At 38.2% G+C, this 21,808-nt stretch overlaps 1 protein-coding gene across 2 annotated transcripts in view; it reads left to right on the top strand.

Moving 5' to 3' along the window:
- Positions 1–4,114: 4,114 nt before the first annotated feature.
- The window catches only part of Cdh8 (cadherin 8), a 345,035-nt gene continuing 327,341 nt past the window's right edge, over positions 4,115–21,808 (top strand). For both annotated transcript variants that reach the window (XM_027939092.2, XM_071604093.1), the window contains exon 1: positions 4,115–4,372. In XM_027939092.2, coding sequence (XP_027794893.1) covers positions 4,115–4,372 — 258 coding nt within the window. The remainder of the gene's footprint in view (positions 4,373–21,808) is intronic.

Here is a 21,808-nt window from a genome sequence, read left to right as displayed (position 1 = left end):
TGTGTGTATGTGTTCCTTCTTCATGATTTAATATTATCAAGGCTCTTTCTAAATGTTCATTATTAATCTTATAATTTTACAGTTACATTCTATTATGACAAGTTACATTGACTTTCCAGTTTTAAATGAATATTTAAAAAACTAAGCCTGTTTCAATAAAGGGTAATATAAAAATACAGGTAGGTAATTTAAGAATTTGGCAACATTTAATGAGGCAGCATATGAGTGTTTCAGTGCTTAGAAGCTATATACAGGGATGAGTTTTAAAAAAATGACTGATGTGGATGAAAAAGAACTTCCACTGAACGGAGATAATTTTTCTCCAGATTTCTGTCAGTGACTGCAGGGCATTGGCAAAGTGACACCCACCATTCCTCTGAAAAAGTGGAAAGTTGCACACCCTCTCTGTGGGTTGACATACACTTTTATTCCCCAAACACTTGGAGAAGTCAGACATGCCATTTTCACAAAGAATTGTCAAAGAAGAGTGTGCCTTTTTTTGGCATGGACTCTTGGGAGACCATGGCCATTATGGATTTGGTGGGTTAGGGGAAAAAGAGGAGTGTGTGATCTCTGGGTGAACTTGCAAGTGATGATTTAAAAACTGCCTCAGATACTTACCCATTCAGAGATCCTGGATTGGTTTTGATGGACCTGTTCCTGTCCGTGGGTTGACTGAAATGTTCTTTCACATTGAGCCCCTCCTCAGTTGGCTAATTCCTTCTCAACATGGAGGAGACACCTCCTCCTGGAAGCCTTCTTTTCTACTGCCAAGATGAGTGGCATATCAGCACTCTGTATTCCTCTATCCCTCCCAAGACCACTTTTTTATTAATATGGCAATTATATGTTTTTTTATCTTTCCCAATTACGTTGTTTGCTCCTTGAGTATAGGAGCTCTGACCTGTTTGCTTTTCTATCCCCAGTGTCTGACACATAATAAAATATGCATCATTAATTAAAATAATAAAAGAATGGGTTGTGTTAAGAGAGAATTTTGAAGTGACTTTCCCTAGGTTCAAATAATGATTCTGTCCTTACGGAGATGTTCCTTAGGCAAGTCATTTAATGAATTCTCTGCCTTGGTTTTGAACACAACAACTCAAGGTATTGAAAGCTTTATTTAACTGTAAGATATGTTGGCAATGGATGATTTTTGTAGCTACACACATATCCCATTAGTCATATATTCATTCTAGCTTGTGAATCTCTGTCATTATATAAAATTGTTCCCAGGTTTATAATGACTTTTGCCTGATTCTGGCGAGTTTAGATAGGTCCTCTATCATGTATATCACCTTCTACCTGAATCTCACTTGGAGGTTTCCATAATAGAAGTATCTATTATGATTTGATGTTGGAATTAAGCTTTACTATAGCAGAATCATTAACAACAAGGTTCCCAAAGGTATTTGGCACAATTCAAAGGGTATATTCCTGCCGATCTATCCTCATGCTTTACCAAGATTACCTCCTTTGGTCCTCAAAATAAACTGTTAGGTCCATATTATTAACAATGTTGTCATTCTTGCAGTTGTCATTAATTAAGCCCTGGTTGTACCCAGGTAAGTGTAAGGACTAGAATGTAAGCCCCAAACAGGCCTGTACTAGAGGTCACTTGCAGGACCCTCTGCTGCATCTATATAACTTGGGTCACTGGAGATCAACACATGTGGCTTTTGAGCCCTGAAGTAGGCTTGCCATAGAAAGGGTATATTTGAAAAGAGAATAAGTCTCTTCCCTGGGAAGCAGGGAGGCAGAAACATGGACCAGAATGTATCTAACCATCTGCATAAAATGGACAAGCCCTTCCCTTTCCTGCCTCCCCTTGACACTTTGGGGAAGATTTTTGTGTAACTTTTTGCCACTCCTGGGCCTTGCTTACTTTTATTGTATAAGTCACGTAGCTATATTCTTTGCTTCTCTTTTTTTACTAAAGCCTCTGCAGGTCAGGGACCCTGTCCCCATGACTCTCATATTGTGACTGAGGATAATCACATGAATTACAGTTTGGTACAGTTTAGCTTCCCACCTTTTTGTTGTTTTTGTGTGTCTTAGTTCTGAACCACACCCACTGCTGCCCTGTACGATAGGGATTATTTTTATGGCCATTCTGCATTTGAGAAAACTGAAGCTCAGGCAACTTTAACATCTTGTCCGTTACTGCAGAGGTAGCAAGTTGGGTGAGCATGGATTCAATTCTGAGGCTCTCTGCTTCCAGAACAGACACTCTCTGCCATACCCCAATACTCCTTCAGCACGGCTCCCTACCGTCTTGCTGGGAGAGAGCTTGGCACCCTAAGGATATCCTGCAGATGCCTCTTCAGTAAATAAATGGTTTGGCAATTCAGAAAGGGACAGATATTTGGGGACTACTTCATTGGGACCAGTTCTGAAGCCTGCGGATCTGTGTTTTTACCCTGGGATCAAAGTGGGTCTTAAGGGAAGACTTGATTTCCCTGGGTGTGCTGCAGTATTAGGGAAAGAAGAAGACATTGTTCTGGAGTGTTCTCTGAGTTGGTGCCCAAGGGAAAGCCGCTGTCTTCCACTTCCAAAACAACTGTTGCTTGCAGGGGCGCCCTGCACATTCATCAGGGTGAGGCCCTTTTGAGTCCTAGAAATCGAACTGAGGACAGACAGAGTGACAAGCAGGGGGACCCATCTGGCCATCTTGTTAGAGGGGACACTGCCTGTATTTACAGCTGCATCAGTGTCTGCTCCTTTCATCTGGCTCCACTAAGCCACTCTCCAGCCTACCCAGTGTTAAAGAGTTTTTTGCTTTCTCATTTGGAGCCAGAATAGAACCAGGGACGCAGAGGTGAAAGGTTCCCTACCCTATTATGAATTCCCTGAGCCAAACCATTCCCACAGGTGTCCTGAGGAATTATTTTCCCATTTAATCTAATTCCGTGAGGCTTCTCTCTGGAATCTGTAGTGAACATTTTCTTTAAAAATAATCTTTGTGAGAAGGAAGAAACAAATTTTGCTACACCAAAGGTAAGCAAAAAATGTATTTGACACCTCAGGTGATGGGGATTTCTTTATTTATTTTGCTCATCCCTTTCTGAATTTCTTCAACTGAAAATTTTATCTTTACTATATTTCATTCCCAAAGGAATTTTTTTTTTCATAATTCAAATCTCCCGTTCAACTATACATTTACAACAGGAGCCCTGACACTGTCCTGATTATGGCATATAGGCTGGACATTACAGAATCCCTCTCTGGGAACATTCTAATTTTATTCCTTCATTATTAGCATCCTGTTAGAGAATTGTATTCTGTACCCTGAAATGGAAATAGTCCTGTCTGATGGGAATTGGTAGGGGAGACCATAAAAATTAGATAAATTCCTTTTCCCACTCCTATTCCCATTATTATTATTAATATTATTATTATTATTATTATTATTATTTAAATTTACTCATTAGAGTTCGAGTTTCTTCACAGAGTTCAGCATACCCTGTCTTTGAACAAGGTTTTTCATGTTTTTTTTTTTTAAAGAAAACAGTCAGAGGCGATCTATTCTGCGTACACCCCCAACTTCATTACAAAGAAGAATCTAAGAAGAGAGAGAAGGGGGGACCAGACAGAGGGAAGGAAGGACAAAAGTTAAGAAGAAATGGAGGGAGGGAAGGAGTGCAATAGGAAAGAAAGGAGGGAAAAGAGACTGAGGGCTTGAAGCAGTTTTTGATAAGTGACACACCTATGGAATGAATACTAAAATCTAAATGAAGCTTAAAAAATCAAAGGACTTATTAGTCTACTCATTCTAATTCTTCAGATCCTCTTCCTTCACTTCAAGAGTTTGGGAAGTGCCTATTATCACTCACTTAGGTGCTTCTGAAAAGCAGTGATTTGGTTTTAAAACCTGTTACAGGGGACCCTTATCTTTCTTCCTCCTTGTTTTTGCAGGAAATTTCAACGGAAAGGAAAGCCAATGGATTGTGGTCTTAGAAAAGCTGCTTAGATGATGTCTGTTTCCAGAGCTTTCAGCACGTGGCAGAGCTGTAAGTAAGCACTCGGCACTGCATGATGAATTGGATGGCTGCAGACCGGAGGCAAACAAAATAATTGTCTCATTTTCGTGGTGATTTGCTTAACTGGTGGGACCATGCCAGAACGGCTAGCGGAAATGCTCTTGGATCTCTGGACTCCATTAATAATATTATGGATTGCTCTCCCCCCTTGCATTTACATGGCTCCGATGAATCAGTCTCACTCTCACGTTTTAATGAGTGGATCCCCTTTGGAACTAAACAGGCTGAGTGAAGAACAGCGGATTTTGAACCGCTCCAAAAGAGGCTGGGTTTGGAATCAAATGTTTGTCCTGGAAGAGTTTTCTGGACCTGAACCGATTCTTGTTGGCCGGGTAAGCTTCGTTTTTTTTAAGATCCCAATTTCAGGGTCTGTTTGTGGTCTTTAGATGTTTAACATCAGACTCCCCACAGTTGCTGCCACACTTAGCTCTTAAATCCTTTAAGCCAGATGGTTGGTTAGTTAACCTGTTGGTTTCCTTAGGAATATGAATAATCCCATAGTAACCATATAAAAATGGTCTTCTTGGGACTCCCCATTCCTGCACACACACACTTCTTCCCCACCCTCAGAGAGAAAAAACCCAACACTTATGTAATGCATAAACAAATATGCATTCTTCCTCATGTATGTGAGAGTTGCCCATGCCAAACCTTGTCTTTAGTTTGTGGTACTTGGCTCTGTGCTTGGAAAAGGTATACATCTTTTGCTCAGTTTGAAATTCTACCACCTCAGTTGTTAAGATATTATTTCATTTTATTTTTAGACCATGTATCTACAATTGCAGATGTATGTTTCTCCTTTTGTTTCATCATATTTTTTTCAATCTTTAGAATGGTGAAAGTGAAGATTTTAATGTAAATGATTAACAGTACCTTGTTCTGTATTTGATGAAATTTGTAATAGGAAAATAGCTCATTCATTGTAAAGTGGGATAAAAAGTGTATAATCAAAATTTTATTTTAAAAGTGTGCGTGTGTGTGTGTGTGTGTGTGTGTGTGTGTGTGTGAGAGAGAGAGAGAGAGAGAGAGAGAGAGAGAGAGAGGTGTTAGTTTACATATGTTTTGTTATTTTTGGCAAATTCTTTGTGTAGTCACAGTTTTCCAAAATCACGGTGGGTTACTGAGGACACTACAGGTTTAGCCTCAGAACTATCCCTAAGCTTCCATTAATTTTGATGCAACATTATCACCTTAGGTAGAATTCCAATTATGAGCCTGCTGCTGGCAGATTACTTAATAAGTTAGATTCAGAATTGAATCATGCCAGTATTATTCATTTCTCAAATGCAGTGATCTAAAAGAAAAATAGGAGGGGTATTAAATATTGATCTTCAAGACTTAATTCTTTGTGTTTCACTAGAAGCTTCTGATTGTATTACTGCTTCTACCTGTTGTCTTGAAAAGGCAGTTGGGTCTCTGAGCATTGTGTTTTCTCATTTCATGTGGTTCTAGTTAGAAGAAGAAAGCTTGGAAGAGGAGATAGCATAAATCACTCCACTGATCTTTATTAAGCTCTTCCTGTGTGCCAGTCACTCTGTTAGGTGCATATGGCATATCCATAAAGCAATGATCTTTGTCTTCAAGGAACTTATATTCTGGCCAACATTGAGTGTTTTTTTGCATGTCAAATGGTACTATAAAACTACTTTGTTGGCATAAATCTATTGGATCCTAACAAGAGTTCCCCAGATATGTATATGTATGTATAGGTTTATCAGTGTGCATGTGTGTATATACACACACACACATGAACATATGAAAATATGCATATAAAACGGTTTTGTACTCCCATTCATATAAATTCAAAATATAAAATTCTGTGAAGGATTTTTTTTTTATATTCTTGATACAAACTCAGGTAGCAGAACTGACATGAAGCTATTTATAGTCACAATGCATCCCAGTACTGTGACTGTTCATACATTTCACTGCAGAAATATTAATGTAGTTGATTACAGGGTGCTGCCCCAGACCTGCTGAGACTGTTACTTACTATATAGTTTATATACCTTGATATGTTTCTAAAGTGTGAAAAGTTCTGAATTCCAAAACACATATAGCCTCATGGATTTTAGATATGGGCTTCTTAACCAGTGTTATCTTTTTTTGTGTGGATGCAGAAACTGAGCCTTAGCTGAATTAATAAATCAAATCATGATCACAGAGTTAGCAAATGATCTACCTGGGTTTAAATCCTGTTGGAGACTCTCAAGGCCATAATTTCACCCACCATATCCTATTACATATTCATAATCAGGTACCTGGAGTCTAACCTATAATTTCTACTCAATAGTTACTGAATACAGATTGCAAAGTCCTGAAATTCTTACTTCTGGATGTGCACATTTCTTTAAACAGTTTTAATTCAAGTCATTTCCATATCTTATGGAATTTTGGAAATATGTGCATATAAATATAATAGATCAATACTTCCTCTGTGCATTTCTTCTGTTAGTTATCTCATTATGCAGGTGTATCACTTTGGTCCTGTATTGCATAATGTACATAACTGAACATACTGTGCTCAAGAGAGCATTCCATTTTTATCTGAATAGAAAAAGTAATTAAAGCAAGGTTTGTTTTGGGCTCAGAATCTGATGGCTGATTTCACCTCTGTTCCTTAAATTGAGTCATAGAGATAGAGCAAACGGCGAGTATTTTAGCATTTCTGTGTGACTTAGTAATTCTTGAGCTGTTCATGCTTCTCTGAATGACAGAAATGTTTTTAGTGAACCCTAGGGTTTCAAAATAGTCAAAAAACTTCTGAGTCCTAATTCCAGACATTTTTATAAATTGGCCCTTCTGCCTGCACCCTACCATGGCCTATTCCCAAACCGTTGTTTAAGTAGAATTAAACTATTTTCTGAAAAGCTTTTCAGCAAACACATTTGCCCCAAAAGAAAATGTCTCCTGAATTAGGACAACTTTGCCTTTGAGGATCTTGGGTTGTAACAAAGCCAAAAATACATTTCAGGTGACTGCTTCAGATTATGTCAGGCTGAATGCGGGGATGATCCGTATCGGGGTGCCCACTGGTGCTTTTCAGTGTTTTATCTCTGTGCACACTCTTCCACATCCGACTGTTTAAACCACTTCACCACAGAGCTCCCCAGGAACGGGCTGAGAAGCATTAGTTACTTATGAGCATACCTGCTCTTTAAAAGGCCCTCCTGCATGTCACCGTAGTGGGAGCCTCAGACCTGGCAGGCTGAGTTCAAGCTCAAGGGCAAAACCAGCTTTTGAGTAATTGGCTCTTCTGAGCTACACATACACCCTTACAGCAACCATCTTCCATTTTACATACCCGTAGATGCTGGATGCTGGGAAAGACTCTCAGCATTAGAGAGAGACGAGTCTCCAGAGGTTTGCATATTAATTTTATTGCTTTATGGGTGCTAACCCTGGGAAAGTTACTGAAGTAGTTCAAGGCTTATGCAATAAGATAAATACGAATATTTCAGAGTCAATAAAATACACAGTGATTGGCACACAGAAATTGTAGTCATAATATTGTTCTTACTTTGTGTAAAAATGTGTGTGTGTGTGTGTGTGTGTGTGTGTGTGTGTGTGTGTATGGTTGCAGTAGAATGGTGGACAAACACACCGACTATTTCCTTATTGCCTCCTGTCAGCACAAGCCTCTGGGAGCCTAAAAATGGGCCCTTTCATTAGTCTGGGTGGAAGCAATGTTTCAGTAGATCTTGAAAAATGCCTGGCATTCAGCCTAGTGGGGTGTGGTAGAGCTGAAACTGAGGTGCCCCAGTTAGAGGGAAGGTTTACGCAGATCACAGGTATAGTAAGGTGACTGAACATTCCCTTGGTCAGAGCAACATAACCCTCCATATATCCTGTTTAATTAGAATTAATTTGAAAGTCATCTTTTTAGTCTTTTCCTGTCCATTCTGCATAAAATACAATCGTCCTTCTTGCCATATTTCACAGCTTTTTTCCTATGTTGTATTTTTTTCTACTTTCTAGTGATCATTATCTAACCTACTCTATGTTTATGATTGGTCTCCTGTTAGAATTGCAAGTTCCACAAAGAAATTATATATTTACATCTGTTGTTCTACACTAAAAATTCCCAGAATCCTAGCATGCTAGTTGGATATCAGAAGTTGCTCAGTAAATAGTTTGCACAAAGTCATGAAGAGTTATCCAACTCAATATTGGAGGAATTTGGAAAAGTCATATAAACCCAATCAGATTTGATATAAATAACATTTTTCAATAAAGAGGTTAATACTTGGCTTTTATATTGCCTATTTTGTTGCTAGAGCAGCTGGGTAGTTTAAACAACCGTTTCCATATATTGACTTTTAACATCTTAGAGATAGTGAAGGTAGCAGAGTTCACTTGCTAAAGTAGCCCTCTCTCCAAGAGGCTGCAGGAGCAACTCTGTGGAGACCCTGTCCCTTACCAGTGGCAAGCAGTAGCACGTTTGCTTCCAGCTCATCTTTAAACTTCTGCTTATACTTATGGCACAACCTGGATCAGAAATCCTTCTGAAAGATAAATACCAGCCAAGCAGACTCCGCTTCTGCCTCCAGTTCTCTGTGAAACAAGGTGGTGCACAGCCTGTTCACAAACACATAAATACTGAGTGTTCCAGATTGCCACACACTCTGCCATTAACTTTCTCAGGAAATTCTGGTGGAGAAAGAAGTGGCTCAAGGGACACTTAACCTAAATAGGCTTATTTGTTCTGGTCTTAGAAAAGAGAAGGAGAATACCCACTGTGGTTTTTTGATAAATCTTGCAACCAAGACAAAAAAAGAAAGAAAGAAAAATAAAAAGTATATCATCCTTATAATAAAATGTGCATTTACTTTTTCTGGTAGACAACTGGATGCCATCATGAGCCCTCCACTGTGGGTAAGGAGGGTAATTAATAGGGATATTACATAACTATTTATTGAGCATCTGCTATCTGCTAAGCCCAGTGAATATTTCACTGACAGTGGAGTCTTAGCACTAAGCAAACACAGATCTATGTCCTTTGTCGTGAAAAATGGGCTGCTTGCAGGAGACATAATCACATGAACAAACGTCACATTAAAACTCATGTAAGTTCTCTGAAGTGAAAGAATAGGGTTCTTTTGAAGCTAATACAGAGGAAATTGACCAATTCTGTGGGGAGATGGAATCTTCCCTAAGGAAATGACTTGTGAGTTGAGACACATTAACCAGGTAAATCATGATGCAGGGATGAAAAGAGATAGCATTCCTGACATAGCATGCACAAGGCTATTTATAGATTTGGGAGGAGATCAGGGTGACTGGATGTCTTAGTTCAAGCTGCTATAACAAGTTAACACAGACCGCATAGCTTATAAATGACAGACATTTATTTTTCTCACAGTGTTGGAGACTAGAAATCTGAGCTCAGGGAGTAGTGTGGTTTGGCAATCGAGTATCCCCCAAAGATTCTGTGTTCATGCAAGAATTTTCAGAGGTGCAATATATTAGATTATGAGAGCTGTAATCTAATCAGCCCATCCTAGTTTGGTCAACTAGGTGGTAACTATAGACAGGTGGGATGTGGCTGGAGGAGGTGGGTCATTGGGGGTGTGCTCTGGAAGAGTTCCTCTTTCCTGTGCCCACTTCTGCTTTCTCTCTCTGCTTCCGGGCTGCCAAGAAGTGAGCAACACCCCTTCTCCAGGCCCTTTCTCCATAATGTGGTGCCTCATCTTGGGCCCAGAGGAATGAAGTTGTCCAATCATAGACTCTGAAATCATGAACTAAAACAAACTTTCCCTCCTCTAAGTTGTTCTTGTTGGATATTTTGATCGCAGAGATGCAAGGACAGGTTCTGCTGTGGGCCTTCTTCTGGGTTGCAGATTGCCATCTTCATGGTGCATATTGTCATGGCAGAAAGAGGACAAAGAGGTTCTCTGAGACCTTTTGTGTAAATGCATTGATTTCATTCATGAGGGCTTTACCCTCATGACCCAATCATTTCTAAAAGGCTCCAAGTAGTCATGCCATCACATTGGAGGTGAATATTTCAATGTGTGAATGTTTGGGAGAAGAGGGGTGAGCATAAACTTTCAGTCCATTACACTAAAATACAGAGAGTTGGGATTGGGGTCTTTGAGACAAGGTGGAAAATATAGGCATGGATCTCTGAGAGATGTGGCTTCTTTCTAACTCAACTGTACTTCAAAGTAGCTGGGAAAGGCCATCATTTATTGTCTCCAGGGTGCACTTTCCTTTCTTGTAATTGCATGGTAGATCAGGGTGTTATATATTTTAGATTCAAATATCTATGGAACTGGGATATAAATATTTGCAACATCTATCAATTTTTTAGTTGCATTGCGTTAGCTCTCATTCTGTGATCCCTGTGATCCTCTCTTCCTCGTATTGCTTTATTTTGGGAAAAAAATGGTTTGCTCTCCAGGTGGTCAGAGTTATTCTCTCCTAAATCCTCTCTCTTACATAAACTCCTCTGCTCTCTTTCCTCCCTATTTCCCTCCTACCTGGGCTTCGGAGCTGTTCCTTATTTGGATGTAACTCTTTTGCTGGTGATGCCACATCTATTTATAATCCTCTTCCTCCAAGGCACTGACTCATTTTCTCTCTTTAAATTTGACCTTCTAACCTTCCCTCTTCTGTGTAACTTGGAAATTGTTTGGGTGGTGCTTAGTATGAAGGGCACAGGATGTCAAATAATTACACCGTATTATAGTTTATGGTGTCAGCGACCAGTGAGAAAATTGTACTTGACATGCCATTATTTTTGCTGGCCGTTTGCATGTTAAGAGCACTAGCCTAACACAGCCACAGCCAAATTGTATCTTCAGGCTTGCGAGAACAATTCACTGTTAGTTCCATCAAGCTTCTGCCTACTCAGACAGAACCTGGTGTACCAATAATTTGGCCAAAATGCAAGTCAGCATTGCGTGTTTCAATCTGGCCAAACAAATGTTGTCTGCCTTTTATTCAATGTCCTGACTTGGAAATAAAACAGTTGAAAAATTGTTTTATGCTAATATAAGTAAGGAGAATAATAGACATTGAAATCAGCAGCAACGATACCCTCCCCCGAGACATGGACATGCCTGGCCACCTGCATACATGTGCATGCAAAGCCCATTAGCTGAGTTTGTACAAGAGTAAACAACTCATCTTCTGGTCCTTATTCAACCCCTTTCTCTCACCCTGTGCACTTCATTCCCTGCAAGGGACCAGGTGAAAGAGTACATCATTCATGTTCATCACTGTAGATATCCTGAAAAGCATATTCAATCAGACATGTTGAAGAAAGTATCTAGCATGTTCTATTAGTCCTTTGAGGGTCATCTCATTGAGCCAGGTACTTTTTGCACTAGAAGCAAAATGATAGCAGTCATATGCTTATGGTGAAAAGAGACAGATTAAATAATACAATTTTATGAGTATAGAGTAACAAGGTAGTCAGTATGAGGAAAAAATAGCAGAAAATTGATTCTCATCACAAGTGTAAAGCTAAAATTCATAAGGAAAGTTTGGGTAAACAAATACAAAGCACCTAAAAGTGACCCGTGGCATGTTCCCATGAAGTAATAAATTGAATTCTCATTAAAAGAAATTTTCATAAAAAAATGAGAATTATAACATGGTGCAAAATAAAAAATACCAGAAACGACATAAATGCACTTAGAATATAATTATAATAATGTATATACTGGCACATATCTATTATGATACATGTGTGCACATGAAAAATATACATGTTCAAATGTTGATTATATATGTACTCAAACATTTATAAAAACCATAAAACTCATCACCTGGTTCACTGATATTCAACAGTTTTCACCATTCTCCTGTTACTTTTTCAATTGCTTCCTCCACCCCCAAAACATACACACATTCCCAAAACACACATATGTTGCTAATGCTCTTAAGTTAAAAAAATTGTTAGAAAAGCTGTGAGTGGTGATATGTGCTTTTAATCCCAGTGTCCCAGTGGATTGGGAGGCTGAGGCAAGAGGATCTCAAATTCAAAGCCTCAGCAACTTAGTGAGATCCTGAGCAACTTAGCAAGACTCTGTCTCAAAAAAAAAAAAAAAAAAAAAATTAAAAAAAGGCATAAAAATGTCTAGGGATGTGGCTTGATGGTTAGGCATGCCTGGTTTCAATCCCTGGTATCAAAATAAATGTAAAAACAGAGGTATTTACATCTATAACTCTATCCATCATATTTGATATAAATATTTCCCCTGTTGAGTATATAAGATCATAAAAACCCAAATATGTAAGAATATCTAATGCATAAATGACATCCTAGTATCTGTTTTGAAAACAAAATGAATAATTAATTTCTTACATTTGTTCAGATTAATAACTACTACAGAACAATAAAGGGGCACTTGCAATGAAATATATATGTGGTGAAATTTTCAATTTTTTGCAAAATAATTTTCTGCATTTTGTTTTCTGTGATATGCTTTTATTATAGAACATAATAAAATGAGGGGAAATAAATGATAATGTTATATTGCTCAATTTTCTTAAAAATCAATGCCATCCATTCATAGGAGCTTCTTGGAAACCATTATATCCTGTGAAGCTCATTTGGTAAATAGAATCTCATTTTAAGTAAAGCTATACCTGTGTGAAACCATTGGTGGGCCAATCTCATCAATTAATGGATTAAAGTGCTAAGCATATTTATTCATTTTTATGCAACTTCGAAGACAGAACAGTCAGTCTTGGCTGCACTGCTAAATGCATGCTAAATAACTCCCATTACATGGAACAGACCAACTATTAGCTAGACAGGAACATTTTATATGTGGTCTCGAAGTGGGAAACTACTCTATAAGTCTTCAGATAATATAGTCAGTTTTCATGCTATTTGTAATCTTTCAAAACAAAAGCATAACCTAGAAAAGTTATTTAGGGAATTAGGCAGTTTTAAAAAGGTAAAAGGTGATCACATTTACAGTGTTTCACTTTGCCTGGCTACCCCTGTTTATGTATTTCGGTAAAGTATATCTGCACGTATTTCTATTATATTTAACATATATTCACCCCCCAATATACAGATTGGCATAATTTGTTCATGCATGTTTCTGTGCATAAATCTTTAAATATTTTGCAATATAAATGGCAGCCTTATCAACACTCAAAGATCTGAATATTCATTTAAGATGTGGGCATGTTCGCTGATAAGCACTGGCTCTCTCTCTTTCTTCCTCAGATTTAAGAATCCTTTTAGATCTTATAACCTGGAACAGAAATATGATATATGACATTCTTACTACTCAAAAGAATGTCTGTAGGCCAACAGCAGTGGCAATAATGGGAGCTAGTTAGAAATGGAGAATCTCATTCAACACGGGTATATCCTGACTTACTTAGAAGCTGCCTTTCAACAATAGCCCCAGGTAATTTTTGTACACATAAAAATATTAAAGTCATGTATTTAAATATTTTAATATATATTACACACACCAGTAAAGTTTTTAAGAAATTAATTGATAAATAATCAACCCCAGAATGAATTGAATATGCCCCCACCCCCACCCCTGCCCCATCCCTGGTTTATATCTGGCCTGAATAAACTCAATTTAACAAAAAGGGTCATGGAGCTGGTGGTGTTTGAAAGAGCCCCAGGAAAAGTTTGGGGAGCAAGCATTTGCTTATCTCACTTGCACTCCATATGGTAAGTGGCAGACATGGTGGGCTGGGCTATCAGTTTGCAGATGATTCCTTCCTTCTGCAGAGGCCCTGCAGGTCTAACCAAGGGACAAGCATGTGCTCTCCACCCCCACCCTCACCCCACCCCCACCCCAGCCCCATTAGTTACTGCTAACTGTTCCCTGCTCAGTTCCACAGACTTCTGTATGTATTTACCACAATGCTGCAGATGTGCTCTGAAGTCTGCGGAGTATCAAATGTCACTGGGCTTCAGTGGGAGACAATAGCAGAATCTAAATGAGCCTGATCAGAAGGGCTGGGAATATTGGGGAACAGCAGGGAATAAAACACTGGATGCATATTTCTATTTCTCCCTAATCCTAAAAACTGCCCAGCTGTGTTACACAGATTTTTTTTTTCCTGTGAATATTATAGTAGAGATGATGAAATTAATGATACTGTCCAGGGACATTAAAGTAAGGAAGAAAATCAGGTTTGAGTAACCAAAATAAACTGGTGGTATCTATTGACTGTTTACTATATGGCATTTTATAAAGTTTGTCTGTTGAATCCTTATAGCATACCTCTGGACAAGATACTTTTAACTCCATTACCAGATTGAGACTCAATAAAGGGAAGAGTTATTTTCATTAGGAGGTGCTAGTTAGACAAATAGTGGTAAATTGGGAGTTAAATCTGGGTAAGGTGATAGCAGAGCTCATTCTTTCAACCATGGCAACAGTATCTCATTTGAGTCCTAAGTGAGAGGTGCTTCATAGGCTATGATGCGTCCTCCATTTGCAGATGAGAAAAATGAGACCACTGAGAGAAACCAAAGGGTGATTTTTTGAGTTATACATGAGAAGTTTAGTAAATGAGCAATTACAGATGCTTATCCCATAGCAAATTCTTTATGCATATTTCTTTGCACATACCACTATATGCTTTGCTAGTAAGAGACAGAGGTGTATATACATATATGTCCCTTAAGAAAGAAAGTATATCTTTGGACCTTATGCATGGAGTGGCTGTTTTATTTTCTTTATGGGGAGATGATACTGCAATACTCTGGGTCTGGGAAGGACTATTTTCATGTGTATAGTGACTTGTGAGCTGTTCTCCAATTAAGGGGGCTGACACAATATCTGTCTTTTTGCTCTTTTATTTTACAATATGCATTAAAAATGATCATGAAGTAAAAGGAAATGATAAAGAAGAGAGATTAGCAGGAGGAGAATATTTTTATTGAACACATCAGGCATCTTGCCAGTTACTTTAAATATATTTAGCTATGCTCTTATTCCCCAGTTTACAGATAAGAAAATTAAAGCTTTTGACCTGACTCCACTTTTCACTGATTAGATGAGAGTGAAATGATTTGCTGGAGTCTGGTGGAATTCCTAGCTCCTCTGGAGCTGTAATGTTAAGTTAGCTCATTGAAATCTTTGAGCAGAATGGGGCAATTTCCTGGATTTCTCTTGTAGTGAGTCACCAGAACAGCAGAAAGAGAAGTGGGATGGTTGAATAGAATGAAAAATAAAATCCCATACACATCGACAGGAACTAAAAGAAGACAAAATGCTTGTACCCTCCAGTTGCTTGAAGTAATTGTGCTAATGCTGAATAATTTAGTAACGATTCCCTGTACTCTTGAAACTGAGCTGGTGGACAATATTGCAGAGGCTCTAGAGGTGGGATCTATAATTTACTTAGCTCTCTGCAATGACTTCCTGGTGGACCCTTACAACTCCACACATCTTTTTTTCCAGAGGGATCTGTGCTTCTCTGTTTCCTCTCTTCTGCCTCTCTCCCTACTTTTCAGCCCTCATAATGGTGACTTTGCCCTGGGTAGTCCTGGTCATGTCTTTTGCTATGGTTGAACCTTCACCACTGAGAATAAGCCCCTCATGCCTTCAGCAAATTCTCCAAAGAAGAGTAATTTGGTGAAAGAGCAAATGTGGCTATTAAAAATGACCAAATCCTGTAACTTCTCGAAGCAAGTCCAACTCCCCAGCCACCCGAAGGCTTTATTTAGAATGTGGCAGGGTTATTTATAGTGAAGTTTTTCTGATGTGCTTGTGCAAGCCCAAAAGTACAGATGAATTTCTCATTGCAGTTTGCTTTTTGCTGTACTCATATGTGTGTAGTGTGTGTGCAGTTTTTTTTTTTTTTTTTTCCTCCACAGAATAGCATTGCTGTAGCAGAGCTCATCCCCTGATTGCATCCCTGCCTTTGCAGGAACATTTATAATCAGTCTTGTGAGGCGTTTTCAGAAATCATTAGGTGCTTGCAATGACTGGTCCTATTGATCAAGGCCACTGCTTCTCCCATATTCCCTGTGCTTTCCCTGTCATTAAACTCCTACCATAAAGATCTGGATTTTGATGGCTAAACCCCAATTTTATACCCCAACTTGACTACCAGGAATGTGTTTGAATATTCTCATCTTTTCTTTCATCCCAACAGTTAGAGGAAAGACCCAAGCAGAAAAAAAGCTGAAAGACCAAATAGTAAACATAGAAATGCACATACTCTAGCATCCCCTTCCACTACCTACCCATAAATGAAGAATGGTGGTGAGACGGAGTCATTGAAATACAAATCACAGAATCAAACAGCAAAAAGACAGACAGAAATCCTGAAGCAGACAGAAAAAAGTCACATTGCAAACAAGATAGCATGAGAAAGGAGCCTATACCCAGAAAACACAGAAAGCCAGAGAATATCACAAGAATACAACATTCAAGAACCACAGAGGACCAGAAACAGAGTGAAGAACAAGGTTGAGAGAGGACGGGAATGGAGAGGGAGAGAGAGAAGCAAGCAGAGAAAGACCATATGAGGTAGACTGTGGAACCTCAGAGCGAGTCTTACCAGGCCCAATCTGACCTGTTAGTCCCTGGACAGGTGCACTTACGCATATATTTTCGGCATTTCTGATCATGCAGGTTTGCTTCTTTTGAAAAGGAATGCAGTTTCATTGTGACACATGGCATTTGCTGAGTAACTGTGGCTGGCAGGACTCGGTCAGAACAATTTGAGTGAACCAACATACATTGTGATTTTTCTTCTCAAACTTTTGGAGACACAAATTTTGGAGACAACATTATCCATTTTCTAGCAATTGTTGCTAGAACCACAATTATGCTCACTTTACCTCAAATCATATAAGGAACATCATAATTTAATAATGAGTCTTTAAAAAAATTATAGTTCATATAGACTGTGATAATGGTTTACAAGAGAAGTGGGAAGTGGAAAGAGATATGGGTTAGAAAATTAACATCCACTGAAACTCTCTAAAACTATAAACTAGGCTTTTGAGCTATTTGGGAAAAAAATTTTTTAAAAACCCATTTAATTAGAATTAATTTTTCTATTATATTTATGAATAGATAAAGAGAAAGTCATGGAATTAATTTTAAATAATTTAAAGTAGCCTAAGTGAACGCTGAAGCTAGCTTTCTGTTTCCATGAATTTGCAAATATATTTGAGCAAATACATATTGTAATGATATAATAAACAATGGGCTATGTGAACGTTGAAGGCTATATATAGACAGGACTTGGGAAAATTACTCCTGTATCTTCCAGGATACATGAACTCTTACTTAGTGCTCACTTGTACTCTATGAGGTAGTGCTGTTAACATTACCCTCTACTAACAAGTAAAGAAACAGCTTCAGAGAGTTGTGGTCTATGTCTCAGGTTAGTTAATTCAGTAGGGAGCTTGGATTTGAAAACAGAATTGGCTGCTTTGAAAACCTGTACATTCCTTCTGCCACATCTGTGCCACCTCCTCCCTTACTTTATTTGTCTTTCCCCTTATGTTTCTCTGATCTTGGAAATGCTCTCTTGGAATATGGGGGAAAATTTTTACTTTTTTAAAATACAGTTTGCTCTTCCAAATATTTATTTTGGTCACTGGCACAACCCAGAGAACCAAGTGGGGAAACTGAGTTGTGTTAGACTCACAGTAGAAACCAGGCCTCTGATACCTGGTATTCTCCAGTGGCAACACTGCCTACTCTTATCTTTTATGAATCACTCAGCATTACTGAGGGTGTTTCCCCTGTGATAACTCTTTTCCATTAGGAAGTGCATTGAGATCCTTACTGCAGTTCTAGGCTGCACTACAGAGCAGGCTTTTAGAACTTCCAGCCCTAAATCTTAACAGCATACCAGCGCTGGAGGTAAGAAAGCCTTGCATAAGTGCACCATCTAATCGCATGGTTTATGTGGTCTCTAAAATCCATGCACTGTGTTACTTCCCTATTTATACTGGCAGATGCAGACTGAGATCTTGGATTAATAATAGCCATCCTGCAGGGATATTATTGAATGAGGTTTTTCAAAAGTCTGCACTGTTTTGTGACCTTTTAGCTTCCCATTATCCAAGATAGTGTTCCTTAAAATAGCCTAGCACCCCATATGTGCTGGTTATGCATAATGCAGGCCAGGAAACCAGAAATGCAAGGATTCTTTTGCTAAGATTTGAGGGAAGCCTTTGCAATGAAATCTTTCTATAGGGATATTCACCAGGCTTGGATTTGGGTGGCAAGAAGTAGCACAGTTCTGGGTCACTTGACCACACACGTATTGGTATATTATCCTGCTACGACAGAGCAGACAAACTTTGTCACATTTACAATGGAAATCAACATGCCAGGGAACTGCTCCTTGAGATATGAGAGGGAGTTAAAAGTCTGTATATGAATGCTCCTCTCCCCTGAGAAAACTTTTGAGGTAGCTGAAGAAAGGATTCCTACTTTGGAATCAGAGACTTCCAAGAGTCTTTGCAAATGCAAAATCTTCTCTTATCACTCTTCTGAGCTTCAACAAAGTTCTGACTTTCTCTTTTAAATTTTTTGAAAGTGTCAGCACAAGTAAAACTTCTCTAGCCCATCTAGTAAGGGTTAAATTTCCATTCTCCCTCTCCTGGAAACTGCAAACATTAGGGCCGAGCAACCGAATGCCCATATTCAATTTGAAACTCCTTTCTCTTAAAGAAATAGCATTTTCTATTTTACAATTTACTATATAAGATACAGTGTTTCACCCAAGCCAAACTCTGTAGGATCCATGGACTTGGGTTTGAAGCATCAGGGGATATAGATACCAAGGCACAGACACACACAGAAGATTAGCCAATGATACATACTATATATTTCTGAAATTGTTAGTGAGTTTTCAGCACAACTCCTGTATTTTTTGTTGTTATAGCCACAGTGGTATGTCTATTTTTCTCCAGTGTTTATCCTTGGAGATGAATGGTTTGTACAGAACACTGCACATATAGTGCTTCCATTGACTTCTGCTGGGTAAGAACAATGGTCAGTTTCTTTTCCATTGAGAATTTATGGAAGTTTGGAGGATGGTGGCATGGAGCTCCTGCTATCGAGTGAGATGGAGCTGAGATTCAAGTTCTGTCATAACAACCATACACTATAGCCTGAGACCTTGCATGTCATTTAACCTTGTTAAACCTCAGTTTCCTCATCTAGTAAATTAGCTTATAATGCTTGTCTTTTAGGTATCCCTCCAAGCAACAGTTGTGATATCTTTGTTTATTCAGTGGGGACTAAATATAATGGTGGTTATTAATATTCTAAGCATTCCATTCCCTGGACTTTTTCTGTTATTAATTAAAACTTTTTCTAATTGCCATTACCTAGACACTTTTTAGTCCTGTTACTCCATGGGCAAATATTGCTCATCTGTGAAATAACATGAGTGGCTTCAGTACTCTCCAGCAGCCTTGGAAAGGCAACATTCTGTTCTTCTATAATCCTAAGTCATGCTGACCAGTATAACATTGAGCCTGGGGAAGAAATTAGTAGCTTTGAGTAGAAGGAGCCATGCTTCTTTAATATTGCATTGCCTTCTGAAAGGTGAGCTGAAAGTATGTGCTTAACACTTAGGGAGACGTAGAAATTTCTCAATTAAGTAATGGATACCCATATTCCATATTAACAAGCAAACATTTGCTGTATTTCAGAATGCCCCAGTGCAGTTAAAATAATTATTTGGAAGATCAAAGTGGGGGCATTGAATATGTTCACCACTTTTCAACCTCTACCACTCATTAACTCATCTAATTAGAAGGTGAGAGGGGACACAGTGACTTTGAATTCTACAAGCTGCAGAACCCCCTTAGAGAAACATGATTCATAAAGGCCATCTTTATTTTGAGCAATGCCAAAGCAAGCATGAATCCCTGAAAGATATTAGACATTATGAAGTATTCTTGCACCCAATTATAGAGTCATCACCATCTTAATAATATGATATATATGGAAATATTAAATTGTTAACATTTTATAAAGATATTGCAGTATTGCTAAAATATTGTTGATAAAAATTATTATGTTGGAATAACAGTGCTAAACATCTACTATTTTCTTTTGTGCATAATTTAAAAATGGTGTGATCTTCAAATTCTTGAGTCACTGAAAATGTTCTATGATTTGAAGTATCTGTAATTTGTTGAAATGAAAGCTAGACTTAATGGCTCACTTTGTAAATATTGAAGGGAAAGAATCTTAGATTCATAATTATGTAGCAATGACATATCCCCCCCCCCCCCACACGTATACATGCACACCACCAAAACTCTATACCTACTCAGATAAATGAATATTAACTTTCCTACTAATGGGAAATTTTTTGTGCTAAACATTTCTGGTAAATATTCTTTTAAATACAGTAACAGTCAAATCCATTACCTAAAATGTTTTAATACTAATAAATTCATCTCAGATTTTTATAGACTTTTGTCTTCACAAAAATGTGATGTTTTACAAAAATAGGGTCAGCTCTAGATCATCTGTATCACAACTTGCATTCTGAGTCTTCTATGGAAAGGAGGAAATCTGATTACTATTAATATTATACTAATGATGAATGTTACCAGCACAAGATCTGCTTTCACTAGATTGAACACTTTAGCACATTTCACTTCAACAAGCCCATGTGAGATACACATTGTAGTGTGTTTCAATTGGTGGACATAAACAGATTTAATCAGGTTCTATAATTCATCTAAGGTCAGCCGAATGAACATTGCTGAATCAAATTTCAAACGTAAATGTATTTATCATCAGTTTTGCTCCTAAACTTTCTTGACATAGAGTTTTTCATTAAAAAAGCAAACAAAACAAACAAAAAAAAACCCCACCAAAACAACAACAAAATTCCAGCATCTCTGGAATCTGAGGCAAGAGGATTAGAAGTTTGAGGCTAGTCTGGACAATTTAGGAAGACTCACCCTATCTTAAAATAAAATAAAAGAGGTTAGGGATGTAACTCAGAGTGCCCCTAGAATTTCTGGATGACATAAACATTCATTTGGAAGATACAAGGCAGCAATAACAGGCTATTCCCTGCTTAAATGAGTTTACCTATTTCGAAAATAATTTCTACTTGTCTTCTTAGCCTCCTTCCTACTACCAGTTCACCTGTTATACAGATCGCACATAACCCCTGGAAAAGAATTAACAATAAAAAAATCAGCTTGAAATAGGAAGGATTTTTCTCCCCATGACTCTTTAACAGAGCACATAGCTTGAAGCTAATGCAACTTTCTAGGCAGAAAGGAGAAGATCACTATGTAAATTATTATCCCTGACAAGTTAAGCCTCCAGTCAAAAGCAGAATGTATAGTTTGTTTATTTACCTCAGGCTATTTGTCTCCATGGGGTATCTTTTTGAAATGAAATGTGTGAAGCAGGTTGACACACACACACACACACACACACACACACACTGTTGTACTAAACAGCAGGTCTCATCTCTCATTGGATTATCTGAAATCTGAGGTTGCAATTATATACAGCACTTCTAATATCTATCTCTCCATTCCAACACAGAAATCCCAAGCGAATGAGATGAAGTGACAGTTTCATCTTGAAGAGCTGCTATTGGAGGAACTGTACCTATTAAACAGAGGGGTGAGGGGTAAGGGTAGGGAATTATGAGAATCAATATTCACAAATGTAAGTAGTCCAATCCATCCTTCCAGTCCAACATTCTCTGTTGCATCAAAATCACTTCTTTTCCTGAATTTAAATAGTACATATGTGTAACATATCTGTTTTTTAAAAAATCTATGCAGATGAGTCTAAAATCCTTTCCTAGAC

This window comes from Marmota flaviventris, chromosome 18 (genome assembly GCF_047511675.1).
Source record: "Marmota flaviventris isolate mMarFla1 chromosome 18, mMarFla1.hap1, whole genome shotgun sequence".
Lineage (NCBI taxonomy): Eukaryota > Metazoa > Chordata > Mammalia > Rodentia > Sciuridae > Marmota > Marmota flaviventris.
The sequence above is the reverse complement of the archived record's forward strand: the minus strand, read 5'-3'. Positions and strand labels throughout refer to the sequence as shown.